Source organism: Pempheris klunzingeri, chromosome 5 (assembly GCF_042242105.1).
Source record: "Pempheris klunzingeri isolate RE-2024b chromosome 5, fPemKlu1.hap1, whole genome shotgun sequence".
NCBI lineage: Eukaryota > Metazoa > Chordata > Actinopteri > Acropomatiformes > Pempheridae > Pempheris > Pempheris klunzingeri.
The window spans coordinates 18750735-18762577 of record NC_092016.1 but is presented as its reverse complement, the minus strand read 5'-3'; the positions used below and the strand labels follow the sequence as shown (position 1 = coordinate 18762577).

Here is an 11843-nt window from a genome sequence, read left to right as displayed (position 1 = left end):
GCTGTCTGTTGTCTTCTCTTTCCCAAAGAGACAATCCACATTTGGTTTCATATTTATTGCACTCACATAAAGTTGTGTAGTGTTATTGTACATGTCTTAGGTTCTAGCTGTGCCAAGTATTTTATACAAGGTAAAAGGCAATTTAAATATGCTGTAAAAGGCTGTAAAGGCACAGGTCAGTAAATAAGGCCTTTAAAATAAACGAGCTGAACTTCATGTATCACAAGTTCCCTGTTCTGCATATAATATACATACCTCAGACTTTAACAGCCAACACCCTGGATTTCTTCAAAAGAATTAAGGAATGGGTTAGTAGAAAAAAATAACAATTACATCATTACATACCTTTTAGTAAAAGTAGCCAACTTCAACTTGGGCTGTTACTGACAAAAATATAGTTCTTCGAAACTACAAACTATCACTATTAGCTATCCTTCAGATGCTCTCTCATAGAATTTCATGGCTTTAGAAAAATATAACAGTGCACTCATGTTCCAAATTGCAAATTTGGCGTGAGACAAAAAGTGACTTCTCAGTTGTGAATTCATACAAAAATGCAACCTGTGCATGCTGATTTCAGATTTCTTTTTGCCCCATCGTTAACATACTATCCAACAACAACAACAATGCAGAAGTAAAGCTTATGATTAAATTAGACATATTCAAGGCAGCAATTTTGTCTGTAATGTCAAAGTTCCAGTGCAAATGGCCAAATGAAACTGCATTCAACCCCAGCACAGGCACAGTCCATCTGCTGAGGGCGAGCTATTTGGAAAACTGCCATGCAACAGTTAGCAGCTGCTACTCCCAAACTGGTCGCCCAAGCCACAACTGGGAGTACAATCATATCCTTCATATCCTGAGCTGACTCATGAGGTTGGAAAGGGAGGCGACGCTGTCCCTCAGTTTGGAGTCTTCCTCCTGTCCCAGCGACACTCCAGCCAAGCGTGTGGAGCCGCCTGATCCCATGATGCACGGCAGGCTGAGGAACACCTCTGCGCCTATGCCGCCCCACCCCTAAAACAAACAAAGAATGTAGATGAACCTGTGACGCCTACAATCAAACCTCAATTACAGTGTTTAAACTGAATACAGCTTGTCCTCTAGGTAAAAGACACAAGCTACAACTCATTTGATATCATAACAGTGAGCTTAACTTTCATCAAAAAAAAACCCCAAAAAGTAAAATTCTAAACTCTTTTTGTTTGAGGTGATATGATTTCACATAGAAGGACTGAGACAAACATAGCTTCATGCACTCTGGATACCAGACGCTGTGGTGGTGGTTGTACCTGAGCCAGTGTGGAGACAGAGTGGGTCTTCTTCTTATCCGTCAGGACACTGTTTGTGATGTCAGCAACGGACAGACCCACGGACCACGACCGCTGGCCTCGATTCTTCATCATATCAAATGCCCTACAAGCATCAGAAAAACCTTTATACATTTTTAAAAATTCTGATTGTTCAGCACCTGTAATGTTACATTTCCTATTCCAGTCCAAATCTAAATACATAAAACTTCCTTAAACAGCACCTGAGTCCAAAATCATCAGAATTTCCCCTGTGGAGATCTTTATTTCATTATATCTTAATTTCAGATGCAGTTTATTCACCTACAAATTCTAAATCCTTCACTATGGATCATATTAGTTCATGCCAGTACCTATCCAACAGTGGTTTGGTAGAGCTGGATCCTGCTGAGATCTCTGGCTGCACGCTGGAGCTCAGCCCAGTGTTGCTCATCACTGGAACTGCAAAACAAAAACACTGACAAGCTCAGTCGTGTGTGTAATTTACAAAAACCACCTTTAAAAGTCTTGAGAATGGAAAGAATGTATTTTGTTAGCAGGCAGGGCAGCATTACATTGAATGAGGAGATGGGTGGTTTGTGTGCTGAGGTAATATGTGGACATGTTTAGTGAGACCTAATGCTACACAAGGCCTTCATGTGAATATCTAGTCGATCCTTTCTGGCTCACCTTTGTTGTCTGAAAGTTCTCCTATGACCCAGGCTGGTCTGTGAGTGTTCAGGTTAATATCCAGAATGTGACCGAGTCGTTCCGAGTCCAGATTACAACCTGCCCCGATCACCCGTGTCGGAGGCAGGCCGCTCTGCCTCCAGGCGACATGGGCCATGATGTCCACTGAAATGGGACAGAGAAGAGAACGGAGTTGACGACACATAAAGGGTTAATGAGCAGAGGGGACCATTCCTTAGAGGGAGCGTCTTTGTCTCCAGCGCCTACCTGGTTGTGAAGCGATGAGCATGACTGCGTTGGGGCTGAGGCGAGCCAGATTCGGGATGATTCCTCTGTACAGGTTAACGTTAGTCTGAACCACACTTACATACGATTGCTCGCTGCTCCACGCGTTCGCAGTCACCACGACAACCCTGGAGCCTGCAGAGGCCGACATATCTAAGAAGAAGAAATGGAGAGTCATCAATAATAAACTCCTGTACGCTTGTAACAGCAAACTTTGTAGAAAAGCAGCTAAAGCTTAAAGTGTTGTTTCTGGCCGCAAACACTACGTGAGCTCCTGTTTAATCTAAAATCCCTCCAACAGGTCAAAGTTCAGGGGCAGCTACAGAGCAGCAGCTGGTTGGCATCCTGTGAATGCTTGCTGCCGCAGAGGCGAATCATGAAGAACAGCCTCCCTAAGCACAATGCTGGCCGGCCACCTTTGAAACGATGACATCAGTGATGATGGCACTTCCACATTGCTGTGTGACGGTGCAGAAAGGGGCATACCTCTGGATACCTCAACCTTGGGCAGGCTGAAAATCTCTAGATCTGTACTGCCACCCTTAGTGGAACTCTCAGCGACGTCAATGAAAATGAGTTTGTCCACTTTGCACTGGATGAAAATGAGAAGAAAATCAGCATTTAAGGTATTAAAATCTGATGTTTTCATTCAAATTGGTCAAATATACAGTATCAATTCAAATCCCTGCTTTATGATATGAAAAGGCGATTACCTTCGATAAAATGCTCATCGCTGTTGCCATTCCCAAATCTCCTCCCCCGATAACTGACACTTTGTTGATCGGTAGATCATGATGTCTGATTCCACCTGAAACAGACATGGGTTGAGCTCACAATAGCATACAGTTATCTAATTATTGATCATCAACAGCAAAGCAGCATACAAAGTGACACACCGTCATTTATCTGAAGATTAGAGACAAAAGCCAGAAGCTCATGGGGGTCTTTATTGTCTCCAGTGGTTTTTGCCGACAATGGAGGATCCTCCTCAAACTTGCCGGTCATCTCACCCAGAAGTCCCACCACAGATGACTTGGGCTGTTACAGAGCAAGAAAAACACAGCAGCCAAACTGATAAGACCACCTCCTTCTGTGCTATTTTAAACTTCACCTAGAAAGCAGAAAACCTTACATAATCCCAGTTGTGCAGCCCCGGCAGGTAGACTCGACCCCGAGCATCGACATGCTTGCTCTCTCTGATGACCATGTTAGGGGTTGGTCTCAGGAGGCATATGGGGGGAGCGAAGGGGAATGAGTCCATCAGCCACAGCTGAATGGGGAAGTTGTAGGAGCGGCCTTAAGATAGAGACACTGTCATGAGTACACTCACATGATAAGTCCAAATCTTTGGACAGCAGCGGGGTCAGAGGTCAGCCTTACCTTCATACTGGACAGGGATGTTACCAGTTAGTTTCAGGAGATCCTTTTGGGTGCCGTCACTAAATGCTGAAATTGACAAGAGACAGAGGTTGATGCATGTAGAGGTGTAAAGGTCTGCAAAGGATGAATGAAGTGTGTTTCCAAGAAAAACTCACTGTATGTGCCCGTGGACGGTTTCATCCCAGGGTAGATGTTGTGGATTTTCTTCAGCTCCCCGACAAGAACATCGTGGAATTTGTACTAATATCCAAAGGTAAAAAAAAAAACAGACTAATCTGTGGCGTGTATATTTGATTCATTTGATTTTTGCCTGTATAAGCATGTCTTACTGATGTTATAGCATTAAAATGAAGACCCATCCAACAATCAATCAAGGCTCAATAAAACTATACAACAAAATGAGTAAGGGGGTTGAGTAGATCATTCAGGATTTTATTTTTCCCACAACACATTCAAATTAACTGCCCTGTCCCGACACTGGAAATACATATGATCAACTCTAAATCAGTTATTGAATGAGGATGACAGACGGGCGGCGAATCAGCTTTCAGCGGATATCCTTTGGACAGTCTGTAATTGACTTTGGCTGTAAGGTCAGCTATGGACTATGAAGCACAGATGTGACAAACTGTGATTTTGTATTCATCAGAGGAGGCTTATCACCAGATTTCCTCGTGGAAATGCTAACTAGTTCTTTTTGGTCTTACATTATATCATAAGCTACTCTATTTCCGTCTTAATGGAGTTTTTCCTGGACATGTTAAGTTACTGAGCCGGTTCAACCACTTGGCAGCAGCTCACATGGGCTGCTGTGTTATGCTAACACCGATACTTTCACTGTAGCGACTCATTTAAGTTTTCAAAGCTGCTCATCTTCAGAGTAACTAACCTTGGAGAGAATCCGCTGGACTGTCTCTGAACGGAGGTCCATCTATTTAAGTGTAACAACAACAAAAAAAATGACGCGTCTTTCTGGTTTCACCCTGTTGACAGTTGACTTGAACTCTGGGAAGCTGTGAAGACAAACTTCCGCAAACTTTCAGGAGTAGCTACGCGAGGCGGCTGGTCCCGCCCACTCTGTACGTCACTCCGTCAAGTACGGCAAGCCAAGAGGGAAGAAAAGGCACGCACGAATACAACACAGCTGATGTTGACGTTAAAGCTGCTATTGGGTCCCCTTGCACTTCACAGTTTGTGGTTACAGACAACTTTGTAGGCTTTGTTTCTTTCAACAAAAATGATTAGCTTTTTAAAAACCAAATTTAACATTATTCCACACGACATACGGGAAAAATATATCCAAAAATCATACAATCTCCTACAGGTAACATTTGTAGTAGAAAACTAAGTTCTGCATATATTACTAAGATCATCATACTTTTGAGAAAACATTGACATAAAACTAGACAATTAAATAAAACCCTTTATGCAATCATTTCTCTCAAATCCTTTTAAAGTGAAACACAACACATGAAGTGGCAATGTTTCTGCATATTCGATTGACTTTACAATCAAAGATTGTTTGGAAAAATATGCAAGAATTTCTGCTCAAAAATAGCATGTTATCAACACTTGACACTGTATGTCATTGTTAGTCTAAAAGAAAAGAAAAAAAAAAATCACACTCTTTCATATTTATAGTTCTCTTTGCAATTCAGTTCCTTAGAAATTGGGACTGCTGCCAGTGTAAACTCTGCACTCAGTGGAGGAAATAAATAATATAAGAGGGAAAAAGAGAACTTTTTGTCACATCCTATCGGCCTAACGCCGGGACGATTTGTGCATATTCTGTCTTTGACTAAAATTCTCTGCTTTTCTTCTTTTTGAGCCAATGTCGCATGCTACTCCACTCAGTTTTTGTCCAAACACAGAGAGAGAAGCAGAAAGAAAGCCAAGATGGACACAGTTACTGGGCTCCATGTGTTGAGCCCCACAGCTCACAGGTTGTTTTGTTTTTTTCAATTCTTGCCAATGGCAAAGGGGCTTCAGTTTTTCTTTTTCCTCTTGGCATTTTTCCTGTTCAGCTCCTCTTCCTCTCTTTTCTGCTCCTCCAGATCCTCTTGCACTGCCAGTTTCAAGCTGAAGTAGCAAAGCACAGATATACAGAAAAAGACATTATGTAAAGGGGGTACACACACCACAGTTCTCGGGACAAAAAGTACACATTGAGTTAATGACTGTGAGGTGTATTTTCATCGTACCTTCTGGCCTCCTCTTTCTGCAGATCTCTCCAGCTGCTCTCCATGAATTTAAGTGCATAGTCACTCTCATCCTTGTATCTGAAAAGCAAAATGCAAAAGCAAATTTGTTTTTTTTCCCCCATGCAGAATTTCGTTTACAATACAGCAAAATGACTTGTGACAAGAGCATGCGGGGCCGACACTTACCTGGCCCGATCATAGCCGAAGATTTCCTTTATGTGCCTGGAAATTTCATCTTGATCGTCGCCTTCATCATCGATAAAATCGTCCATTTCTGAATCATACTCATCTTCGTCCTCGTACTTCCTCTTGTATGCAGACGTGATAGGTGGCAACATTGGACCTGGATAATCGATGCAAAAATTCATTTTCAATGTGCAAGGTTGTTGGCTTTTGCCCTTGAGCTACACGTGAACATAAACACAATGTAGGAACACATGTATAAACACACTTGGTCTTACATGGGGAATTATTGAGTTTACCAAAGTCAATTTCATGGTAAAGGGTTAATGAAAGTGAAGTGATGTTTTGTACATCTGTGTTAGAAAGATCGGCGCACTCTGACCCAGGAATAACGACAAAGGCTGCTGGGTGTTGCTGACACACTTTATTTACTTTGACAAACAAACCCTTTGCCCTGTAGGACTGATTGTGTCATTTCAGGCTGTTTACAAAATGCCAGGGCCTGTTATATTATATTATATTATATTTTAATGTGTTGCTAATGGGGCATGTGTTATGAACTGAAATGTGTTTTATATCTTCTTTGTTGTGTATATAATAGTATACTGTACCATGAAATTGATATGGGTGTATGCTGAGCACACAGTGAAGGCAATGCTACCTGACAGCATCAAGTGATTTCACTCGAACAAAAAGTTACCTTTTCACTTCTCATGACGACCAGCTGTGATCGACCACGTGCTTTAGCAAGACGCTATGCTCTCTTCTAGGTGGCACCGCTTAAGAGTGTGAGCCAAATACTACAGTAGAGAAGGGCTTACTCTTTTCAAGCTGTGACTACAGATTTCACAACACTGACTGTACTGGTTTCATTTGAAAGCACATCTGCCTGAGTCATTGAGGCTTCATTTCATGTATCCTTACTGCATGCTGTTGTTTTATTTATAACATTTTTATATTTCAATAAAATTACTGTTAATGTAAATGTAATTTTATCCTTGTTGGTAGCTTTAACTGTGCAAGCTTTGGGACTTTTCAATACTGTGCTACTACTGAAATGTGTCCTCAAACAATTTCTATGGTAATATCACACCATCATCCTCTCTCTGGTTCTTACCTGGTGGTCTGTTCATCATGGGTCTGGGTGGCATTCCTGGTCTGGGTGGCATTCCTGGTCTGGGTGGCATTCCTCCCCTAGATGGCATGCCTGGTCTGGGCTGCATGCCTGGTCTCTGCTGCATGCCTGGCCGAGGAGGGACTCCTGGTCTGGGTCCACCAAAATTCTTGGATGAGATGGTCTCTGACACCACAGTGCACTTAGGTCTTCCAGGTCCTGATCCAGAGCTGCCAGTCTGCCGTCCGGGTACTGGTCCTCCACTACCCGGCCGACCAGGTCCCGTCCCTGAGGGTCTGGATCCACTACCTCCAGGGTGACCCTGCATGGCCCTCCCACCAGGCCTAGCCTGTGGGACACTGCCAGCTTTTGCCTGAGCAGTGGCTCCAGACCTTGCCTGAGGCTGGCTCCCTGCCTTTGGAGGACCACCTGAAGGAGGTCTCATCCCTGGACTACCACTTGATTTTACTGCAGAATTAATTCCGGGCCGTAGTGGTTCTCCCTTTCCAGACTTGTGGCCTCCGGATGTAGGTCCTTGCTTCAGTGAGCTACCCTGAATGGGCCTGGTCTGTTGGGAGATCCCATGTTGAGATTTTTGGCCTGTTGCACCTGTACCAGATGGCCTGGTCCCAGGAATACCTGAAGCTCTTCCTTGAAGTAATGATGAGCTTTCTTTTTTGGAGCTAAGGTCACTTGAGGTGCTGGATTTGTGGCTAGATGAGAGCTTGGGGGCCCCTTGTTTGGCTGAAACCTGAGATGATGTAGCTTTCGAAGGAACTTTCCTATTTATGGCACCAGATGGACTAGGTTTGGATCTGTCTCTATCACTGTGAGATGTCTTGGGTCTGTCCCTTTCTCTGTCATTGACAGTGGACTTGGAAGAGGAGTGGCCTTTATCATTAGCCAGTATTTGGGACTTCCTCCCTGACCCAGAGGGCAGACTTGGCTTTTCTAAGCAGTTCTTTTGTGATTTGCAGTTCTTTTGCTCCTTCTCCAAAGTGCCTTTTCTTGTTGAACTGGAACTAGACTGAGACTTGCTGTCCCTCTCTCTCTCTGGCTTTGAGTCTCGGTCTCTGTCTTGTCTCTTAGCCTTGCGCTCCATCTCCATTTCCTTTATCTCCTCAGCTGTGCGCAGCCTTTCCTCCTTCTTCGACACCTTGGGTTTTAGGTCAACTGGCTCAAACTGCTTCTTCTCTGCCAATTTAAGCAAATCTGCAAAGTTCATGGGCGGAGGACCAGGCTTGGGTGGCCCACTGGGTTTTTTAGAGGAGGGCTTGCTGCCGCTACTACTACTACCACCACCCCCACTAAAACTTGTGACTTTCCCTGGTCTCAGCGGCTCTGGCTCCTCATCTGACTCTGAATCTGTCTGTTCATACTCATAATTATCCTCGTCATCCTCTGGGTCAAGTGAGTTATTCCTAAATCTTTCCATATCTGTTGACGTTTCGTCCTGCATGTCATGTTTTGATCTCCTCTTCTTCGGAAGCTCTAACACTGGGATGCCATTATAGCCTCTGAAATTGTCCTTAGTTCTGGAAGCCATGGCTCGTGCTTTACGGTCCGACTTCAACTCAACCCTCTTGGCTTGTAGTTCGTCCATCTGTTTCTTTCTTTGAGATTCTTAAAAAGAAAAAGATACATTTTTATTTTATTTTTTAAATCAACAATATGTATATAACTCACACATTCCAATTATTTACCATGATTTGTGTTATTGTTACCTTTCTTTTTGCTGTCACATTGCTGCTTCTTCAGGAGCGCCTGCACAGCAGCAGGATTTACACCTTTCGACTTTGGGTCCTTTTTGGGTGGTCCAGCTTGTAAACTGTATCTCTTCTGATCAGTGAGGGACACATAATACATGAACAAGCCTTCTCAACATGGAGCAGATTCACAGCACTCTACCATTTACAGTGGGCACATGTCTCAGTTGTAGGGAGATAAAATAGCATTTATCAGGCTAAAGATCACCATAGATTGGTCATCTGAAGACGTGACAGACAGATATTAGTCTTTATAACCTAGCAGAGAGTGTCATGAGGGTGGAAGCTAGCAGCTAGCTGCATTATCAGACCCTCAGTCACAGATGAGCTGGCATTTGTGTGCTCACAAGGTTAACCCACAAAGACTCATTTTACTGTGTGGCCTAAGAAAATTGAGTGCAAGTAACAGTCTTTAACTTACCTGTGGTCCGCCCCCGCCCTGGTTTTGCGTGGCGATGTCCAATATATTGTCAAAATCCATCATTTTGGCAGCAGGTGATGCAAGCTGGCTGGTTGGAAACGAATCAAGCAAAACTCAGACGGCAGTGCTGAGTGCTACCGTTAGCATTTAGCTGACAAATGTGTAGGTTAAATCGGGTTTAGCGTTACCAAACGGCGCCTGGTTATGAAAGAGAAGCACCTCGTCAAACACAGTCCATGAGAAGAAAAAAACTGCTCCTGTATAAAACAGTTAACGGTGCTTTACTTTATTAGCTCACGTTAGCACATGCTAGCGTAAGTTAACTAACCTAACATTAGCCAACCAAGAAGCCTGAAAGACGAACAGATATAACACACCGAACTAAAGCCAAATCCATCAAAAAGAGACGTTTAATCAAAGCCTACAGAAAGGAAGAAACACTAAAAGCTCAGCAATAACAACAAACGCCGGGTGTTAGTGGAGACTAACGGCGAGAAAGACTGGATTACTAAAGGGTCCAAAGAGTGCTCTGAGGAAGTGAGAGGACTCCCTTGTGCGTACTTCCGTCTTCGCAAAATACGCGGCGTCAGCGAACACATGAAGGCCGATATGCACGGTTCGGTCCTGGATGTATTATTTGACGATGGTAGGATGCATTTGACACGATAAACAAAAGTAGCTCTGATGTGGAATTGTTTAAATTAAACACATTAAAGAATTGCCATCTCTAACAAACCATGTGTAAAAGTAAACTGATCTAGACCACATTTTAACAGAGATTAATAGGCCACTAGCTTGATTAATGTTCATCAGTGAATATTATGGGTTTAAAGCTAACAGTTTTTTGTCACTTCACCTTTATTCACTGCAATTTTACTTTAATCCGCTCCGTTGTTAAAATATATGCCGACTTTTATGTGTGACAGTCACTTCCGCTTTATGGTTTGTGTACGTAATATCCGTCCAAGAAATTTTTTTGACACCGATGCGCCACATGATGTCGCTAACATTGTCAATATTTCACTTATCACAAACGCTCCAGAAACGAGGTGTCACTAAAGCCAGTTCCTGTGGTATTTCTAGTGATTATTTCCTCGTCAAATCAACATTTTGCTCAAATACATAATTATATTAGTCTGAGGCAAGTAACAAATAGCTGGCCTATACCAGAATTCATAACCCAGCGGTGGAAGTACTTACTGTAAATGTTATATAAAAATATAAAAGCACTATGTAAAAAGTCCCTTTTGGGATTTGTAGTCATGTTATTTTACATTAATACAGCACTGACACAACAAAGTATTTCAGTGTAGCTACTCCACATGATTGTAATCTTAAAACTCATTGGCCTGTTTTGATATAAATATTGCATCATAATTCATGAGATGAACTTTAATTACTGTAATTTAAGTATCCAAAATATTTTTGTCTGAAATGTAATGAAGTAAAAGATCAAAGTAGCACATAAATGAAATACTCAAATAACGTACAAGTACTTCAAAATTAAAAGTAATTGAGTGAAACTTTTACTTTTCATTGCTGATTGTTGCACCCACATATGGGTCCTCTCCCCTAGTTTGGGAGCGACAGAGACAAAACTGCTGCTAAAACGCATAAAACTTCTATGAAGTGTGGTGTTTTTGTACGATATCAATCAATAGGTAAATAGTGTATCACTCCTGACTTTGTTTGTCGCGTGTGTTTGTGTATCTCTAACCTTTTTGGTGTATTTGATTCTATTCAGTCTTACATGATGTTTGTGTTAGTGACTCAAGGCCCCAGTTTGATTGACTTTGCACTGACCATACAACTACCAAAAAAAGGAAGAAAAAAGCAACTTAAAAGAGAGATTGTAAATGGAAAGGAAAAAAGAGATCAAGGTAAAAAAAAGAAATGATGAACAGCAACATTGCGTGTAATACTGTACCACAGGGTTATATTCACACTGACTCACACACACTGTGGGCCATGATAATTCCATTCAGCTCAGTGTAAACTCATCTTTTTAACAGCTTACGTCCAATATTCCAAATTGAATTGAGTTTTTGATACGTGTGTAACATTTTATGCAGTTATCATGAGATTTGGAAGAATACATTTCAATAATGCCTAATCTGAGAAAACCAGAGCGAAGAGCTCTAATATCCAAAGAACTGGTGCTGAATCAAAAGCTCACACTGAGGAGAAATCAGACCACACTCTGTGTTAATTATGCACCTCCCAATAAATGTATTTCACTGGGTTCCAACAGTTGGACTTCACGGAGATGTTTGGCAGGTTTTATTGTCTAATTTCTAATACGTGATCTGATCCATTACCAAAGTGCACCATCAGAAATAACAAATGTTACCAACGAGCTCCATCTCTGTAAAATGTAAATAAAGGCCATCTGCTCCGATATGTAAACAGGAGACTGGCTCCGCCCATGCTACTACGTCAAGCCCACTCTCTGCTCCTATTGGTCGACAGAGGAGGCCCTTCCTACGTTACGGCCTTCCGTCACCTCCCATTGGA

General features: G+C 42.4%; 2 protein-coding genes across 3 annotated transcripts; both read right to left on the bottom strand.

The window, feature by feature from the left end:
- Positions 1-50: 50 nt before the first annotated feature.
- On the bottom strand, positions 51-5442 carry uevld (UEV and lactate/malate dehyrogenase domains). The gene is made up of 12 exons (XM_070829990.1): positions 4534-5442; positions 3800-3884; positions 3645-3710; positions 3397-3560; positions 3161-3302; positions 2978-3072; positions 2751-2856; positions 2247-2417; positions 1980-2144; positions 1664-1751; positions 1293-1416; positions 51-1017 (listed from the first exon to the last, which is right to left on the bottom strand). The coding sequence occupies exons 1-12, from the start codon at positions 4573-4575 to the stop codon at positions 853-855; spliced, it is 1413 nt and encodes a 470-aa protein (XP_070686091.1). The 5' UTR covers positions 4576-5442; the 3' UTR covers positions 51-852.
- Positions 5443-5588: 146 nt separating this feature from the next.
- Positions 5589-9847, bottom strand: spty2d1 (SPT2 chromatin protein domain containing 1). Of its 2 annotated transcripts, none has more exons than XM_070829988.1 (7): positions 9658-9847; positions 9330-9527; positions 8867-8981; positions 7146-8765; positions 6032-6188; positions 5846-5923; positions 5589-5723 (listed from the first exon to the last, which is right to left on the bottom strand). In XM_070829988.1, the coding sequence occupies exons 2-7, from the start codon at positions 9390-9392 to the stop codon at positions 5630-5632; spliced, it is 2127 nt and encodes a 708-aa protein (XP_070686089.1). In that variant the 5' UTR covers positions 9393-9527; positions 9658-9847; the 3' UTR covers positions 5589-5629. The 2 variants fall into 2 exon arrangements, with proteins under 2 accessions (XP_070686089.1, XP_070686090.1); XM_070829989.1 differs by having other exon boundaries at positions 9707-9847.
- Between the last annotated feature and the right edge of the window lie 1996 nt (positions 9848-11843).

Bases quoted from the DNA above. Each gene is read 5' to 3' on its own strand.
- spty2d1 (XM_070829988.1), bottom strand. From the start codon at position 9,392: ATGATGGATTTTGACAATATATTGGACATCGCCACGCAAAACCAGGGC. The intron at 8,766-8,866 runs GTAACAATAACA...TTTCTTTTTAAG, and splicing joins ATGTGACAGCAAAAAGAAAG to AATCTCAAAGAAAGAAACAG. The intron at 6,189-7,145 runs GTAAGAACCAGA...TCGATTATCCAG, and splicing joins CATGATGAACAGACCACCAG to GTCCAATGTTGCCACCTATC.
- uevld (XM_070829990.1), bottom strand. From the start codon at position 4,575: ATGGACCTCCGTTCAGAGACAGTCCAGCGGATTCTCTCCAAG. The intron at 3,885-4,533 runs GTTAGTTACTCT...TTTGGATATTAG, and splicing joins TCCAGCGGATTCTCTCCAAG to TACAAATTCCACGATGTTCT. The intron at 1,417-1,663 runs GTACTGGCATGA...TGATGCTTGTAG, and splicing joins ACCAAACCACTGTTGGATAG to GGCATTTGATATGATGAAGA.